The sequence below is a fragment of the Nerophis lumbriciformis genome, linkage group LG10, assembly GCF_033978685.3.
Source record: "Nerophis lumbriciformis linkage group LG10, RoL_Nlum_v2.1, whole genome shotgun sequence".
Taxonomy (NCBI): domain Eukaryota; kingdom Metazoa; phylum Chordata; class Actinopteri; order Syngnathiformes; family Syngnathidae; genus Nerophis; species Nerophis lumbriciformis.
This window is the reverse complement of record NC_084557.2, coordinates 36,065,692-36,083,191: the sequence shown is the minus strand read 5'-3', so window position 1 is coordinate 36,083,191 and position 17,500 is coordinate 36,065,692. Positions and strand designations below refer to the sequence as shown.

Genomic DNA, 17,500 nt, shown 5'->3' with positions numbered 1-17,500 from the left:
CTCTGTCTAATCCCCCTCTTGTCCCCACAATTTCCCCCTCTGTCTTCTTTTTTTTTCTCTTTCTATCCCCTCCTGCTCCGGCCCGGCTGCACTAAATGATAATATAAATACATTTAATAAAGTCAAATACAAATAAGGCAACAAGAGAAGTATCCTACACTTCTCTTTTGTAAAGTAAATCTGAACAGCCGACATGGGCATCTACATCAACTATATGATTTGCCTGAGAAGCTGGACAGGACATAAAAAAAAAAAAAATTAAAAAAAAAATAAAAAAAAAAAAATACATATACATATACATATACATATATATACATATATATATATATATTTCCGTGTTATTTAAATCTGCCAAACATTATTTTCATTGCATTACAGAGGATTAATGACAGTTTAACTCATTTACGCTCATCAAAGCTCCGAGACATGGGTTTTGGTCAAGGGTTGCAATTACACCAAAACAATATATATATATATATATATTTTTTTTTTAATCAGCAAGAATTAGATTCATTTGTTTTGCATGGAAAAAAGCATGTCAATATACCAAGATTACAGTCTGTTAAAAATACAAGTTATGTTGGGAGTTGAGGCTGAAAGAGGTATACTTTCAGAAAGTGTGAGAAAATATGTATACTTTGTTTTTTTATATTGTATTGTAAAAACGCTGCAATCAAAACCAAAATGCAATTTAATAATTTTTTTTTAAAAAAGTAATAAAAACAATAATTACAAAAAACTCCCTGGCGAAATTTCAAACTGAACAATCATATCACACAAGGAACACATGTATTGCTGGTTTTGGGCCTTAGGGGTGCACAAGGGTTACAAGGGATTGAAACAAAATTTCCAACCGTACCAAACTTGTTGGTGAAAACATTCTTTCAAAAGAGAGATAATCTTCTTAACACAATAAATTGTTTTTTTTTCCCCCAACTGATGTCCGTGTGTAAAGTGCTCCGTGTTTGTGCCTAAAAGTTCCAATTATCCCTAACAAGACCAATAGGGTTTTCAGCAAAGTTGGCATGCAGCCTCCTAGATGTTGGATAGGTTTATGGAGAACGTGTGTTTACATAGCCATGTAATATGTCTCATTATGAAGAGCCTTGAACCTGCACATTTCCTACACTACCTCAATCTCAGCTACTATTTTTGGCTCCATTCTGCATAGTGGCAGAAATACGAGCTGAATTTATCATTACAATGCTTAAAAAATTTGTCATCCCCCTTTCTTTCCCTTTTAGAACTGCTAAATCCTCGCTCCCTTTGACACAGGTCAGTCTGACCCAGCTAATTAAGTTCCCCATGAAAAGCCTCCTCGCTCCAAACATTTCTTTCTTTCTTCCTTTCAAACAAAAAAACCAATGTGACTGTAAAGACCTTGTCCAGATGAATTGCAACTCTTTCCTTTTTTCATCCTTACCAATAAAATAAATTAAAAAAAAACATTTCTTTGACATTGTGTATTTTTTTTAAAGATGCTTTGTGGCTCAAGATGCTCACTGCTCCCTCTCATGGTACTTGGGACTCCAAAGTCCTCGTGTTTCTAGGTAACAGCAAATAAGGTGAAAGCTTTTTTTTTCCCTTCCAAAAAAAAAAAACGAATTCAGAAACACTCGGGCCACGGTGATTTGTTTTGTTGGAGAGAGCAGCTCAGCGAAGGAAGCACTGCTGCATATCTTCAAACCTCATTCCAACCTGACTGATCATCAGCAGAGCAGAAAGGTGAGCTTTCACCTTTATTACATAAAGAAATAATTGCATTTTTTTGTAATTTGCCAGTAAACTATACATTGCAGCCAATGATATGTATTATTATGATTATATGTATTTGTTGTATTATTTTGAATTTGTTGTTGGTCTGGCTATATATTTGTATTTTAAGGTAAACTGAAGCACAATATTAATAAATTAACTAAATAACTATGTATCAAAACTCAAACTAGTGCTGTCAAACAAATATTTTTTTAATCAGATTAATCACACTTTTACATGCCCAATGATATGATACAAATGCAATTTTACATCCATCCATCCATTTTCTACAGCTTGTCCCTTTCGGGGTCGCAGGGGGTGCCGGAGCCTATCTCAGCAGTAACATTAAATGTTTTACTTGAATGCACGTCATTTATTTGCTCAAAACTTGGTAACCTTTTAGGTAACCATCTGCTGCTAAGGCGAAGGAGCGTTTATGGTCAAAATAAATTGTGTGATTAACCTCACGATTAATGCGATTATTTTTGTAATTAATCACATGCCTTAACTGTTTGTTTGTTTTTATCTGGATGGGGTTTTTTTTACCTCCAGACAATTGATTGCTATTCTGAATGTTGCTGGGCCGGGTTTGGTTTTTGAATTGGAATTGTATTATTATGGTATTATTGTGTATTATTTTGTTGGATTAATAAAAAAATACATTTATTTTTATTATTTTTTTTAAAGCAAGTTAACTCGTGACCAATCACAAAATATTATCACATCATCACATAATCATGTATGGTTGCAGATTATTCACGCACTTTATTTTGCGTGCATATACAGTACTCCTTAACCTAAATCGCGCACGGTCACCTGTAAGATTGTTACAAGGTCAGTGATCAGGTCAAAGCAAAGATAAGTGAGCAGACTGACTGGCGTACTCACTGGCAAATTTGACTTTAAAATAAAACTGACAGGACTTAAGATAAAACTGTTACCAAGTTTTGAGCATTTTGTGAATTCAAGGAAAACATTTTAAAAAAATGTTCCTCGATGACACTCTGACAATAAAATGTGTGTCAAACATCAGGCCCTTTTTTAAAAGTTAATTAAACTAATTTACAATTAATCTCAATTCAAAAGTGTAATTAATCTGATTAAAAATATATATTTGACAGCACATCTTTTTTAAGCAACTTAAATATGAGAAGTAGCTGTCAGTATGGTGTAATGCAGTTCTACACTACTGCAAACTACAAACCCCGTTTCCATATGAGTTGGGAAATTGTGTTAGATGTAAATATAAACGGAACACAATGATTTGCAAATCATTTTCAACCCATATTCAGTTGAATATGCTACAAAGACAACATAATTGATGTTCAAACTGATAAAAAAAATTTTTTTTTGCAAATAATCATTAACTTTAGAATTTGATGCCAGCAACACGTGACAAAGAAGTTGGGAAAGGTGGCAATAAATACTGATAAAGTTGAAGAATGCTCATCAAACACTTATTTGGAATATCCCACAGGTGTGCAGGCTAATTGGGAACAGGTGGGTGCCATGATTGGGTATAAAAACAGCTTCCCAAAAAATGCTCAGTCTTTCACAAGAAAGGATGGGGCGAGGTACACCCCTTTGTCCACAACTGCGTGAGCAAATAGTCAAACAGTTTAAGAACAACGTTTCTCAAAGTGCAATTGCAAGAAATTTAGGGATTTCAACATCTACGGTCCATAATATCATCAAAAGGTTCAGAGAATTTGGAGAAATCACTCCACGTAAGCGGCATGGCCGGAAACCAACATTAAATGACTGTGACCTTCGATCCCTCAATCTCTAAAGGATATCACCACATGGGCTCAGGAACACTTCAGAAAACCACTGTCACTAAATACAGTTAGTCGCTACATCTGTATGTGCAAGTTAAAGCTCTACTACGCAAAGCGAAAGCCATTTATCAACAACATCCAGAAACGCCACCGGCTTCTCTGGGCCCGAGATCATCTAAGATGAACTCATGCAAAGTGGAAAAGTGTTCTGTGGTCTGACGAGTCCACATTGCAAATTGTTTTTGGAAATATTCGACATCGTGTCATCCGGACCAAAGGGGAAGCGAACCATCCAGACTGTTATCGACGCAAAGTTCAAAAGCCAGCATCTGTGATGGTATGGGGGTGCATTAGTGCCCAAGACATGGGTAACTTACACATCTGTGAAGGCACCATTAATGCTGAAAGGTACATACAGCTTTTGGAACAACATATGCTGCCATCTAAGCGCCGTCTTTTTCATGGATGCCCCTGCTTATTCCAAGTCACACAGTGTGGCTTCGTAAAAAAAAAGTGTGGGTACTTTCCTGGCCCGTCTGCAGTCCAGACCTGTCTCCCATCGAAAATGTGTGGCGCATTATGAAGCGTAAAATACGACAGCAGAGACCGCGGACTGTTGAACGACTGAAGCTCTACATAAAACAAGAATGGGAAAGAATTCCATTTTCAAAGCTTCAACAATTAGTTTCCTCAGTTCCCAATCGTTTATTGAGTGTTGTTAAAAGAAAAGGTGATGTAACACAGTGGTGAACATGCCCTTTCCCAACTACTTTGGCACGTGTTGCAGCCATGAAATTCTAAGTTAATTATTATTTGCAAAGAAAAAAAAGTTTATGAGTTTGAACATCAAATATCTTGTCTTTGTAGTGCATTCAATTGAATATGGATTGAAAAGGATTTGCAAATCATTGTATTCCGTTTATATTTATATCGAACACAATTTCCCAACTTATATGGAAATGGGGTTTGTACAACCACAATAATAATAGACATGGGGTTTACATTTGCAGGATTAATCAGAATAAAGCATTATTATCTTTTTAAAGACAGTTTAGTAGATGTAGATTTTATAGTAGCACAGTGAAGGTCCTAAGGTGTGTGTGTGTGTGTGTGTGTGTGTGTGTGTGTGTATGTGTGTGTATAGCCCATGTTGCTGCCAGAAGTGCTCACCATGAGCTACACCGTAACTGAGCCAGTGTCGGACTGCGTGGCTGTACTGCTAGTACTTGTCCTGTTGATGCTCCTCACCGCCTGGGAGCGAAGACACTGGTCACAAATACCAGGTATTGCAACTCACACTACAACAGAGTCTTTGAACACATCACTAGAACCCTTAATTCTCCATCAATTTGAATTATTCATCTTTCCAGCTCATTTTCCACATCCAAATCAGTAGAAAGAGTTTGAGGAAGGCGCCTTTTGGTTGCCAATGCATAAAGATGGTGTCTGCTAAGATGGGTTTGGTTTGGAATAACTTGAACTCCTTTAAACATCTCGAGGCCTTCTCTCAGTGACCTTTGACCTCATCGATGTTTTTCTAGATGCAAAAAGGCTCCTAAATCAAACTACTACAAGTTTTGTTGTGTGAATGCTCCAAAGCATTCACACATATGGTTTGCTACACCAAAATTAATCTGCTTATTGTTCAACTTCATTCAACTACAACTTCAACTTCTTCTCCAGATTTTGGCACGCTCTACCTTCCACATTTTTCACCCGAGTCAAACCGTTCTAACTTCAAACTGTTCAGCCTATTCGGGAATCGCCCGCTTTCCCTTGAAAAATTCCAAAAATTCCCAGATTTCCAGGTTTTCCAGGACATTTTTCCCATTAAAAATGAATTGGCCATTTTTCAAACTTACACCATTTCCACATTTTTCAACCTATTCATACCATTCCACCTTCCACCATCCTGGAAATTCAAACTTCCCTTTTTCCAAGTTCTAAACAATTCCAGGATTTTCCAGAATTCCAGTTTTTCCAAAGCCCTATTTCCAGGCGACTACTCCTCCCACATTTTTCAACTTCCTTCAACCGTTCCACCGTGAAAACATTCCTCTTTAGCAGGACAAAAAACAAAGTGGTTTTTTGAACTGCAAAAATTCCCGGTTTTCCCGAAATTCCAGGAATTCTGTAATACCATTTCTCAATTCAACATGTTACTACTTCAACATTTCTCGACTGATTTGAAAAATTATAACACCAACCATTTCAACTCATTCAGGCCATTCAAGTTTTTTACCATTTTCAAAAAAATTCCAGATTTTCCCGAAATTCCCTAATGCCATTTACTACTTGAACATTTCTTGACCGATTTAAACTACCGTATTTCAACACCAACCAATTCAGCTCATTCAGGACATTCATTTTCAAAAAAATCCTGTTTTTCCCCAAATTCTCAAATTTCCAGGAAGTTCCTATTGAAAGGAATGGTACATTTTTCCAAGTTGCACAATGCCCACATTTTCCAACCTATTCAAACATCAACACATTCCACTCATCCTGGACGTTCAAACTAACACTTTCCCAAGTTCCAAATCAAATTCCGATTTTCCTGGAAATTCAAACTCTTCGACATTCAAACCATTTCAGGGTTTAAACGATTTCAACTCAGTGGACTAGTGGTTAGAGTGTCCGCCCTGAGATCGGTAGGTTGTGAGTTCAAACCCCGGCTGTGTCATACCAAAGACTATAAAAATGGGACCCATTACCTCCCTGCTTGGCACTCAGCATCAAGGGTTGGAATTGGGGGTTAAATCACCAAAAATTATTCCTGGGCGCAGCCACCGCTGCTGCTCACTGCTCCCCTCATCTCCCAGGGGGTGATCAAGGGTGATGGGTCAAATGCAGAGAATAATTTCGCCACACCTAGTGTGTGTGTGACAATCATTGGTACTTAAACTTTAACTTTAAACCATTTCTACATTCATCCTATGTTTCATTAGTATTTCAGTCCAGTGTCAGCTCTTCAACATTCAAACCACTCCAACATTCAAACTATTATTACATTTATACTACATTCTGTCAGCATTTCAGTTCAACTTCAGCATTGGAGAATTCCTTCAGGAATTGCCTCATCTGGTATATAGTATAATATATCATATATTCCAGGTCCGTCCTTCTTAGCAGGACTAGGTCCAATCGTCTCCTACGCCAGGTTTATCTGGACTGGCATAGGAACAGCAAGCAGCTACTACAACAACAAATACGGCAACATTGTGAGAGTGTGGATCGGCGGTGAGGAGACTCTCATCATCAGCAGGCAAGTTTTGAGAGTGTTTAATTTTTTGTAGAACTGAACCATGATTTGGAATCCAACATTATCCAAGTGGGCCTTTTTTTTTGCAGGTCCTCCGCAATATATCATGTTCTGAGGAGCGCCAACTATATCGCCCGATTTGGGAACAAAAAGGGACTGGAGTGTATTGGAATGGAAGGGAGGGGGATTATTTTTAACAGCAACGTGGAACTCTGGAAAAAAGTCAGGACTTATTTCTCCAAAGGTGAGCAATTATACATCTAACAAAGAATAAATCAGAATATGTTCTACTGGAAAGTGTCTTCTGCAGTGGACCTTTGTTTTTGGTCTATTTCTTTTGTCCGTTACACATTTGGGGGGTGGGACTGCCCTGTTATTAAAAATTGCAGAGTAGACAAGTGACAATCGCGAGCAACCAAGTCTTTTGAACGGCTCTTTAAAGTGAACGATGAGAAACCGATTTGCAGTTGAAAGTCCTTCGGGCAGTTGTTTTTTTCACATGCAGATGCAAATTCCAACGCTGCATGTGCATGCGACTGGACTACAAAATTAGTCAGAGTCAGGGAAATCCTAGCAGAATTTGTGTATTCACTTTTCTGGTTTGTTGTGTGTCTTTAGTTCGGGCTTGTGGGTCTTTCTGTGTGGAGTTTGCATGTTCTCCCTGTGACTGCATGGGCTCTTGCCAGGCACTCCGGCTTCCTCCCACCTCCAAAGGCATGCACCTGGGGATAGGTTGATTGGCAACACTAAATTGGCCCTAGTGTGTGAATGTTGTCTGTCTATCTGTGTTGGCCCTGTAATGAGCTGGCGACTTGTCCAGGGTGTAGCCTGTCTTCCGCCCGAGGGTAGCTTGTGGGATAGGCACCAGCCCCCCCCCCCTCCCCCAACCCGAAAGGGATGGATGGATGAGTTAAAAAAAACAAAAACGTTTTTTAAGACATCTCTGTGCTTACTCACTGCACGCATACATCATACTTTATTAGCCAAGGGGAGCTTTTGCAACCAGTAACCAAGTTTTATTATAGTTTATACATAAAAAAATGCATTATATTGTGAATCAAATAATCATCCAAGAATCTGAATCAAACCGCGAGTTGTTGCAAGATTGCATACACACACACACATATATATATATATATATATGTCTTAATAAGGTTATCCAAAAAATAGTGCTCGATACCGTAGTAGAGCGCAATATATGTATGTGTGGGAAAAAAAATCACAAGACTATTTCATCTCTACAGGCCTGTTTCATGAGGGGGGGTACCCTCAATCATCAGGAGATTTTAATGGGAGCATTCGCATACCATGGTTTATATAGGGCACAGAGTGGGTGGGTACAGGCTGGCCTAGGGGCGTGGTGATTGGCTCATGTGTTACCTAGGAGGTGTTTCCGTCTATGGCGGCATGTTGTTACAATTTCGCTGCGCTTGTTGAGGGATGACAGGTCTGGACGGTAAATAATAAACAGTTTCTCTTTCTCTGCTTGAAAGAGAAACTGTTTATTATTTACCGTCCAGACCTGTCATCCCTCAACAAGCGCAGCGAAATTGTAACAACATGCCGCCATAGACGGCATATATATATATACATTTTGGTTTGTATTGTTAAAATGCTTTTATTTTTTAGAAAATTCTAAATAATGACTGTAAACTGCCATTGTTTACAATAAACACACAATGAAAGTAAATTTTTGGTTATTATTTATGAATAATTTTAACCAATAGAGTAATATTCATATACATTTAAATTATTCTGATCTACATATTGTTTTAAAAACGGTTTCTTTCCAGTTATTGTTTCCTTGATTTGAAAAACCTCAAAACAGAAAAAAAAACCTCTAAGAATGAGCCTTTGAACGGCTCTTCCCTTCAAAGAGCCAAGAATCCTATCTCTACTGCAGAGGACGCTGATTTTTAGGAGACTATGCTTCAATCTGCCTATTGTATTTGAATTGTAATATATTTACAGTCAGAAGCTGCAATTATATCAGGATCAGGTCTAATATACCCTATATTGCCAAAAGTATTTGGCCACCCATCCTAATGATGAGAATCAGGTGTCAAATGACAACGCTGTGTATAAAAACAAGCACTTAGGCATGGAGACTGTTTCTACAAACATTTGTGAAAGAATGGGCCGCTCTCAGGAGCTCAGTGATTTCCAGCATAGCACTGTTATAGGATGCCACTTGTGTAACAAATCCAGTCGAGAAATGTCCTCGCTCCTAAATATTCCAAAGTCAACTGTCGGCTTTATGATAAGAAAATGGAAGAGTTTGGGAATCAGAATCAGAATCAGCTTTATTGTCATTACGCAAGGTAACGAGATTGAGGCCATTCCATACAGTGCGATGTGTGCATGCTAGAAAAACAATGTGCAAATATATAGAAATATTAAAACAAAAAAAAAAACAAAAAAAAACAGCAACTCAGCGGTAGGCCACGTAAACTGACAGAGAGGGGTCAGCGGATGCTGAAGCGCATAATGCAAAGAAGTCGCCAACTTTCTGCACAGTCAATTGCTACAGAGCTCCAAACTTCATGTGACCTTCCAATTAGCCCACGTACAGTATGCAGAGAGCTTCATGGAATGGGTTTCCATGGCCGAGCAGCTGAATCTAAGCCATACATCACCAAGTCTAATGCAAAGAATCGGATGCAGTGGTGTAAAGCACGTCGCCACTGGACTCTAGAGCAGTGGAGAGGCGTTCTCTGGAGTGATGAATCACGCTTTTCCATCTGGCAATCTGATGGACGAGTCTGGGTTTGGAGGTTGCCAGGAGAACGGTACATTCCGGACTGCAATGTGCCGAGTGTGAAATTTGATGGAGGAAATATGGTGTCGGGTTGTTTTCCAGGAGTTGGGCTTGGCCCTTTAGTTCCAGTGAAAGGAACTTTGAATGCTCCAGGATACCAAAACATTTTGGACAATTCCATGCTCCCAACCTTGTGGGAACAGTTTGGAGCGGGCCCCTTCCTCTTCCAACATGACTGTGCACCAGTGCACAAAGCAAGGTCCATAAAGACATGGATGACCGAGTCTGGTGTGGATGAACTTGACTGGCCTGCACAGAGTCCTGACCTGAACCCGATCGAACAGCTTTAGGATAAATTAGAACGGAGACTGAGAACCAGGCCTTCTCAACCAACATCAGTGTGTGACCTCACCAATGCACTTTTGGAAGAATGGTGGAAAATTCCTATAAACACACTCCGCAAGCTAGTGGACAGCCTTTCCAGAAGATTTGAAGCTGTAGTAGCTGCAAAAGGTGGACCGACATCATATTGACCCCTATGGGTTAGGAATGGGATGGCACTTCAAGTTCATATGTGAGTCAAGGCAGGTGGCCAAATACTTTTGACAATATAGTGTATATCTTTTGTAATTGGGTTTGGAAATTCCCGTTTCATACCTACAGTATACTTCCCAAACATATACTGTAGAAAGAAAATCATTTTTCACTTTAGGCCTTCATGTCTTCTCCTTACATATTTGCAGCCCTGACGGGACCCGGTCTTAAAAGGACAGTGTCTATTTGCATGAGATCCACATCGGAACATCTGGATCACCTCCAAGACTTGACAGACCCGTCAGGACATGTGGACACTCTCAATTTGCTGAGAGCCATAGTGGTGGATATCTCCAACAAACTATTCCTCAGGGTGCCCCTCAATGGTCAGAGACAGGCACGCACGCACAGTATATTTGCAGTACATGCAACACTCAAACTACCAAAACAAAAAGCTTATGTCTAATATTTCACTCAGAAAATGATTTGCTGATGAAAATCCAAAACTATTTCGAGACGTGGCAAGCAGTTCTGATCAAGCCGGATATATTCTTCAAAATTGGCTGGCTCTACGACAAACATAAAATTGCAGCGTAAGATGCAATCACACAATAAAAATGGCATACTGTAGTACCTCAACTTACGAGCTTAATTAGTTTAGTGACGGCGCTCTTAACTCAAAACACTTGCATCCCAAATCAGCGTCTCCCATTTAAATGAATTGAAATGAAATTAATTTGTACTTGGCACTTTCCCGAGACAGCACAATTTTAAAAAGAAAAACAAACTTTTTAATTATTAATAACAACTACAGTAGTTTTTTGAAGGTCAAGGTCAAATTGATTTGATCTCTATGTCAATTGTCAGCAGCTTTTGTCATATTTTCATGGACAAATGTTAGTCCTTTAGATTTTATTTAAACATCCTTGGCTGGCGTTCGACTCATTCAGCTTCAATCTGGTGCAGACTAGGAGTGATACGCTCGAAGTGCTTCACCAAGTTGGTCATGTTTTGGATGATATCTTTCTTTAATTCAATAAATATCACACACTTCTTCTTCTCAGCACTGTTCTCCACACTCCCTTTCTTCCTTCCCATGGTTGGAAAAACAAAGTTATGTCCATCTCTAGCTATAAGCTAATGCTAGCAAGTAAGACCAGATGTTTTGGGTGGATCTTACGGGACTCACTGTGATATTTACTACGTCAACTAATGGCGGGGATGCTTGTAACTAAAATTTTTGCTGCAACTTAAAGCATAACAATTAGCCGAGAGACAGCTCTTATTAACTCAAAACACTCTTAAGTTGAGGTATCACTGTACTTGTAACAATGTAGTGTCGAATTGTTCGACTCTCTCCATCCTCCTGATTCTTGCGATGCTTCTTCTCCATCAGCCAGGAACTACAAAATGCGATGGAGACGCTCCTTGAAAAGAAAAGAAACACTATCAAACAAACAGAGAAGCTGGATGACGACCTCGACTTTGCTACGGAGCTCATCTTTGCTCAGGTAACTTCATCAGAATTGGCACTGTTTGACGTAAACAAAAGAAAGTAGACTTCTCACATTTTAGCAAACAGCAGTAAAAAGTGGTGTCAAGAGACAACATTAGAAATTAAACTTGGATATACTTTAGAGCAGTGATCCTCAAACTGTGGTACTCGTACCACAAGGGGTATGCAGGCGCCATTTACTAGTATGCCGAATAATCACTTAATTACATCACAGTGTTGCTGTTCAAACTGTGTAATGTTAGTGCATATTAAATATTCTTGTTAAATGAAATCGCTGCCTTGTTTTTAATGAATACATAGGCCTACTATGCTACTGTATTTTAATGTTGGTCATTATGGTGGTACAAGTCTTTTTGAGGTGGTACTCAGTGAAAAAAGTTTGAGAACTACTGTTTTAAAGTAATAATTGTCCAGCTATTGAATTTCATACTGTTTTTCTACTGTATCGTGGTCGTTCTTACTGGTACGTACTTATTGGTATTAATGGTATATAGTTATTTATTTTACCATGATTTATATTTTGTCTTGAATTTCAAATGCACCTTAACAGTGCGGCCACCTGTATTTTCGTCATGCTCTCATGGTTTATGTACAAACCCCGTTTCCATATGAGTTGGGTTAGATGTAAATATAAACGGAATACAATGATTTGCAAATCATTTTCAACCCATATTCAGTTGAATATGCTACAAAGACAACATATTTGGTGTTCAAACTGATAAACTTTTTTTTTTTGAAAATAATCATTAACTTTAGAATTTGATGCCAGCAACACGTGACAAAGAAGTTGGGAAAGGCGGCAATAAATACTGATAAAGTTGAGGAATGCTCATCAAACACTTATTTGGAACATCCCACAGGTTAACAGGCAAATTGGGAACAGGTGGGTGCCATGATTGGGTTTAAAAGTAGATTCCATGAAATGCTCAGTCATTCACAAACAAGGATGGGGCGAGGGTCACCACTTTGTCAACAAATGCGTGAGCAAATTGTTGAACAGTTTAAGAAAAACCTTTCTCAACCAGCTATTGCAAGGAATTTAGGGATTTCACCATCTACGGTCCGTAATATCATCAAAGGGTTCAGAGAATCTGGAGAAATCACTGCACGTAAGCAGCTAAGTCCGTGACCTTCGATCCCTCAGGCTGTACTGCATCAACAAGCGACATCAGTGTGTAAAGGATATCACCACATGGGCTCAGGAACACTTCCGAAACCCACTGTCAGTAACTACAGTTCGTCGCTACATCTGTAAGTGCAAGTTAAAACTCTCCTATGCAAGGCGAAAACCGTTTATCAACAACACCCAGAAACGCCGTCGGCTTCGCTGGGCCTGAGCTCATCTAAGATGGACTGATACAAAGTGGAAAAGTGTTCTGTGGTCTGACGAGTCCACATTTCAAATTGTTTTTGGAAACTGTGGACGTCGTGTCCTCCGGACCAAAGAGGAAAAGAACCATCCGGATTGTTATAGGCGCAAAGTTGAAAAGCCAGCATCTGTGATGGTATGGGGGTGTATTAGTGCCCAAGACATGGGTAACTTACACATCTGTGAAGGCGCCATTAATGCTGAAAGGTACATACAGGCTTTGGAGCAACATATGTTGCCATCCAAGCAACGTTACCATGGACGCCCCTGCTTATTTCAGCAAGACAATGCCAAGCCACGTGCATACCTGCCAACTTTTGAAATCAGAAAAACCTAGTAGCCAGGGTCCAGGGGCCGCAGGCCCCGGTAGGTCCAGGGGCCTGCCCCGGTAGGTCCAGGACAAAGTCCTGGTGGGGAGTTCCTTCGCCCCCCGACGCAAAATGATTATTAGCATTCAGACAGGTTAAAATGTTGCTAAAACCATCACTTTTCTATCAGTCACAGTGGCTTTTCAAAACACAAATATTACAGCAAAAATCATATGGGTTGATTGACATGTTTATTCTGTAAGCTAACTTCAATAGTTTGAAATTATTTTGACAGTTAATGCCAGTTATCCTGTCAACCTTTCACAAGACTTCAATTTGTTAATTGAAAGTATAAACAGTATAAACACTTTTTACAGTAAACAAATGGTAAAACAGTACTAAACAATTCCATTAAAAAAAAAATTGGTGTCATTATTAACTTTCTGTCCAAGCTTGTATAATCTACTGTCTTGTTCAATTGTAAAAAATATTCTGTGCCTAAAATTCACATTTCTATCACAATTATCATACTGTAAACATGGCAAGCTAACTTCATTAAAATTAATAGTCCTGTCAATAGCATGGAATTACAATTCAAATGTAGTTTTTTTGTAAGCCTTTCAAAAGAATTAAAAATATGAAAAATTTATGAAAATTAATTTAAGCCATCAGACACTTGAAAAGTGGCACATCACATCTCTAATGTAATCATTTTAACTTTTCAACAGAAATAGCACTGCAAAAATATTAAAGGACATACTTCTGTATTTTGGTAGTTATGCTGTCAACATTTAACAAGATTTCTTCAACTTGGACTTGAAAGCATAAATAGTTTAAACACTTTTAACAGTATAACAGTACTAAACAATTCCAATAGATAACATTGGTGTCATTACCTTTTTGTTTGCTCAATTATTGCCTCCGTAAATAAAACTTCGGCATTTATCACATCCAAAGAATCTGTTTGGGCGACGAAAAACGTTGAAAGTTTTCCACTTGTATCGCTAGCAACGGCATTAGACTTGTGTTTTTTTGTCCCGTGGTCTTTTACATCGCTAATTCCTCCGTGTCCGATCGAAAAATCTTGTCTGCACAAGGTGCAATTCGCGTAGTTTTCACCCTTTTTGGAACGGATAATTATTCCCGGATAGGCTTTTGAATATTCTTCACGGAATGACTGCAGTTTTCTTTTCGGTTTAAGACTCGTATGCGATTTTTCTCCGGCTGATTCCATGATCGTTCGCTCGTTTGGAAACAATGGCCTCGTGCTTGGCAGCGGTGCTATAAATAGCCTCGCGCATGGCATTCGGAATGGCTCGATAGGAAGTTACGGGAAGCAGTGTCGATTGTCATTGTCGTTACGCGATATCGTGAATAAAACTTAAAAAAATTTTTTTTTTTTAAATGAATCAAAAACCGTATTTTTTATCACTGCTACCGTAACCCGGAATAGGTTGATGAAAACCGTACTAATTACGGGAAAACTGGAGTAGTTGGCAGGTATGTACGTGTTACATCAACGTGGCTTCATAGTAAAAGAGTGCGGGTACGAGACTGGCCTGCCAGTAGTCCAGACCTGTCTCCCATTGAAAATGTGTGGCGCATTATGAAGCCTAAAATACCACAACGGAGACATCACCCTTTTCCGGGCGAGACTGTTGAACAACTTAAGCTGTACATCAAGCAAGAATGGGAAAGAATTCCACCTGACAAGCTTAAAAAACGTGTCTCCTCAGTTCCCAAACATTTACTGAGTGTTGTTAAAAGGAAAGGCCATGTAACACAGTGGTGAACATGCCCTTTCCCAACTACTTTGGCACGTGTTGCAGCCATGAAATTCTAAGTTAATTATTATTTCCAAAAAAAAAAAAAAAGTTTATGAGTTTGAACATCAAATATCTTGTATTTGTAGTGCATTCAATTGAATATGGGTTGAAAAGGATTTGCAAATCATTGTGTTCCGTTTATATTTACATCTAACACAATTTCTCAACTCATATGGAAATGGGGTTTGTAATTAAGCATTGTACTCTATTCTATCCACTGAAAATGAGTCAACACAGCCATTATTGGCTAAATAGCTGGCAGCACAACTGAGAAGCAAGATAATTGTATATTGCCTGTACAGCCAAGCATGGCGGTGATAGTGTCATGGTCTGGTGATGCATGAGTGCTGCTGGTGTTCTGGTGACATATGCTCCCCGTTGGAACTCATGCACCCCCATATGTGCATCCATATGAGAGCTTTGCCTTTCGGCTCAGCTCCTTTTTTACGACAAAGGATTGATACAGTGTCCGCTTTACTGCAGACGATGCACTCTTCCCTCACTCGTGAACAAGACTCAGAGGTACTTGAACTCCTCCACTTGGGGCAAAATCTCTTCGCCAACCCCGAGATGGCACATCACCCTTTTCCGGGCGAGAACCATGGACTCGGAATTGGCAGTGCTGATTGTCATTCCAGTTGCTTCACACTCGGCTGAAAATCGATCCAGTGAGAGCTGAAGATCCTGGCCAGATGAAGCCATCAGGACCCATCATTTGCAAAAAGCAGACAGCTAATCCTGCAGCCACCAAACCGGATGCCCTCAACGCCCTGACTGCGTCTTGTAATTCTGTCAATAAAAGTTACGAACAGAACTGGTGACAAAGGCCAGCCCTGGCGGAGTCCAACCCTCACTGAAAACAGATCCAACTTACAATGCGGACAAAGCTCTGACACTGATCATACAGGGAGCGGACCGCCATCATCAGACAGTCCGATACCCCATACTCTCTGGGCACTGCCCAGAGGACTTCCCGAGGGACACAGTCGAATGCCTTCTTCGAGTCCACAAAACACATGTAGACTGGTTGGGCAAACTCCCATGCACCCTCAAGGACCCTGCCGAGAGTATAGAGCTGGTCCACAGTTCCAGGACCAGGACAAAAACCACACTGCTCCTCCTGAATCCGAGGTTTGACTATCAAGCACAGCCTCCTCTCCAGTACATCTGAATAGACCTTAACAGGGAGGCTGAGGAGTGTGATCCCACGATAGTTGGAACACACCCTCCGGTTCACGTTCTTAAAGAGAGGAACCACCATCCCCCATCTGCCAATCCAAAGGCACCGCCCCCGATGTCCACGCAATGTTGCACAGTCTTGTTAACCAAGACAGCACCCCAGCATTCAGAGCATTAAGGAACTCCGGGCAGATCTCATCCACCACCGGGGCCCTGCTACCAAGGAGCTTTTTACAACTTCAGGTCCAGAAATAGGAGAGTCCACCACAGATTCCTAAGGCACTGATTCTTCACAGGAAGATGTGTAGGTCGGATTGAGGAGGTCTTTAAAGTATTCCTTCCACCGATCCACAACATCCCGAGTCGAGGTCAGCAGCACACCATCCCCACCATACACGGTGTTGATAGTGCACTGCTTCCCCTCCTGAGGCAGCGGATGGTGGTACAGAATCGGTTCGAAGCCATTTTCCTTGGCTTTCCTGAACTCCTCCCATGTCCGAGTTTTTGGCTCCGCGACCGTTGAAGCCGCACACCGCTTGGCCTGTCAGTAACTGACCGCTGCCTCAGGAGTCCCATGAGCCAAAAGGACCCGGTAGGACTTTTTCTTCAGCTTAATGGCATTCCTCACCACTGGTATCCACCAGCAGGTTCTGGAATTACCGCCATGACAGGCACCAACCACCTTGCGGCCACAGCTGCAATCGGCCGCCTCAACAATATATGTACGGAACATGGTCCACTCAAACTCAATGTCCAGCGCCTCCCTCGTGACATGTTCAAAGTTCTCCCGGAGGCGGGAATTGAAACTCTCTCTGACGAGAGACTCTGCGAGACGTTCCCAGCAGACCCTCACAATGTGTTTGGGTAATAATACATTTTTATTATATTTGATGCAAAAATGTTAAAGTCTCTCCCACGTTTCGATCTGAACTCCGGGTCAGTTGAATAGCCCTGCTGTACACCGACTACTCTAAGTTATATACAGAGTTTCATTTCTTTAGTATTGTCCCTTAAGAAAATATATTAAAAAGGAGGTGATGTGCGTTTGACCCACTCTGACCTGCCTACTGAACAGAACCAAGGGGAGCTCTCTGCTGACAACGTGAGGCAATGCGTGCTGGAGATGGTGATCGCAGCTCCGGACACTCTCTCCATCAGCCTCTTCTTCATGCTGATGCTGCTGAAACAGAACCCGGACACGGAGCAGAGCCTTGTGGA

At 40.3% G+C, this 17,500-nt stretch overlaps 1 protein-coding gene across 1 annotated transcript in view; it reads left to right on the top strand.

Annotated features, from left to right (window-relative positions):
• Positions 1 to 17,500, top strand: part of cyp19a1b (cytochrome P450, family 19, subfamily A, polypeptide 1b) — a 35,028-nt gene that overhangs the window by 15,643 nt on the left and 1,885 nt on the right. Inside the window, exons 2-9 of the mRNA XM_061969695.2 lie at positions 1,611 to 1,725; positions 4,678 to 4,816; positions 6,645 to 6,795; positions 6,882 to 7,036; positions 10,294 to 10,470; positions 10,563 to 10,677; positions 11,481 to 11,595; positions 17,358 to 17,500. The exon at positions 17,358 to 17,500 is cut by the window's right edge and continues 20 nt beyond it. Coding sequence (XP_061825679.1) covers positions 4,681 to 4,816; positions 6,645 to 6,795; positions 6,882 to 7,036; positions 10,294 to 10,470; positions 10,563 to 10,677; positions 11,481 to 11,595; positions 17,358 to 17,500 — 992 coding nt within the window. The 5' untranslated portion in view covers positions 1,611 to 1,725; positions 4,678 to 4,680. The remainder of the gene's footprint in view (positions 1 to 1,610; positions 1,726 to 4,677; positions 4,817 to 6,644; positions 6,796 to 6,881; positions 7,037 to 10,293; positions 10,471 to 10,562; positions 10,678 to 11,480; positions 11,596 to 17,357) is intronic.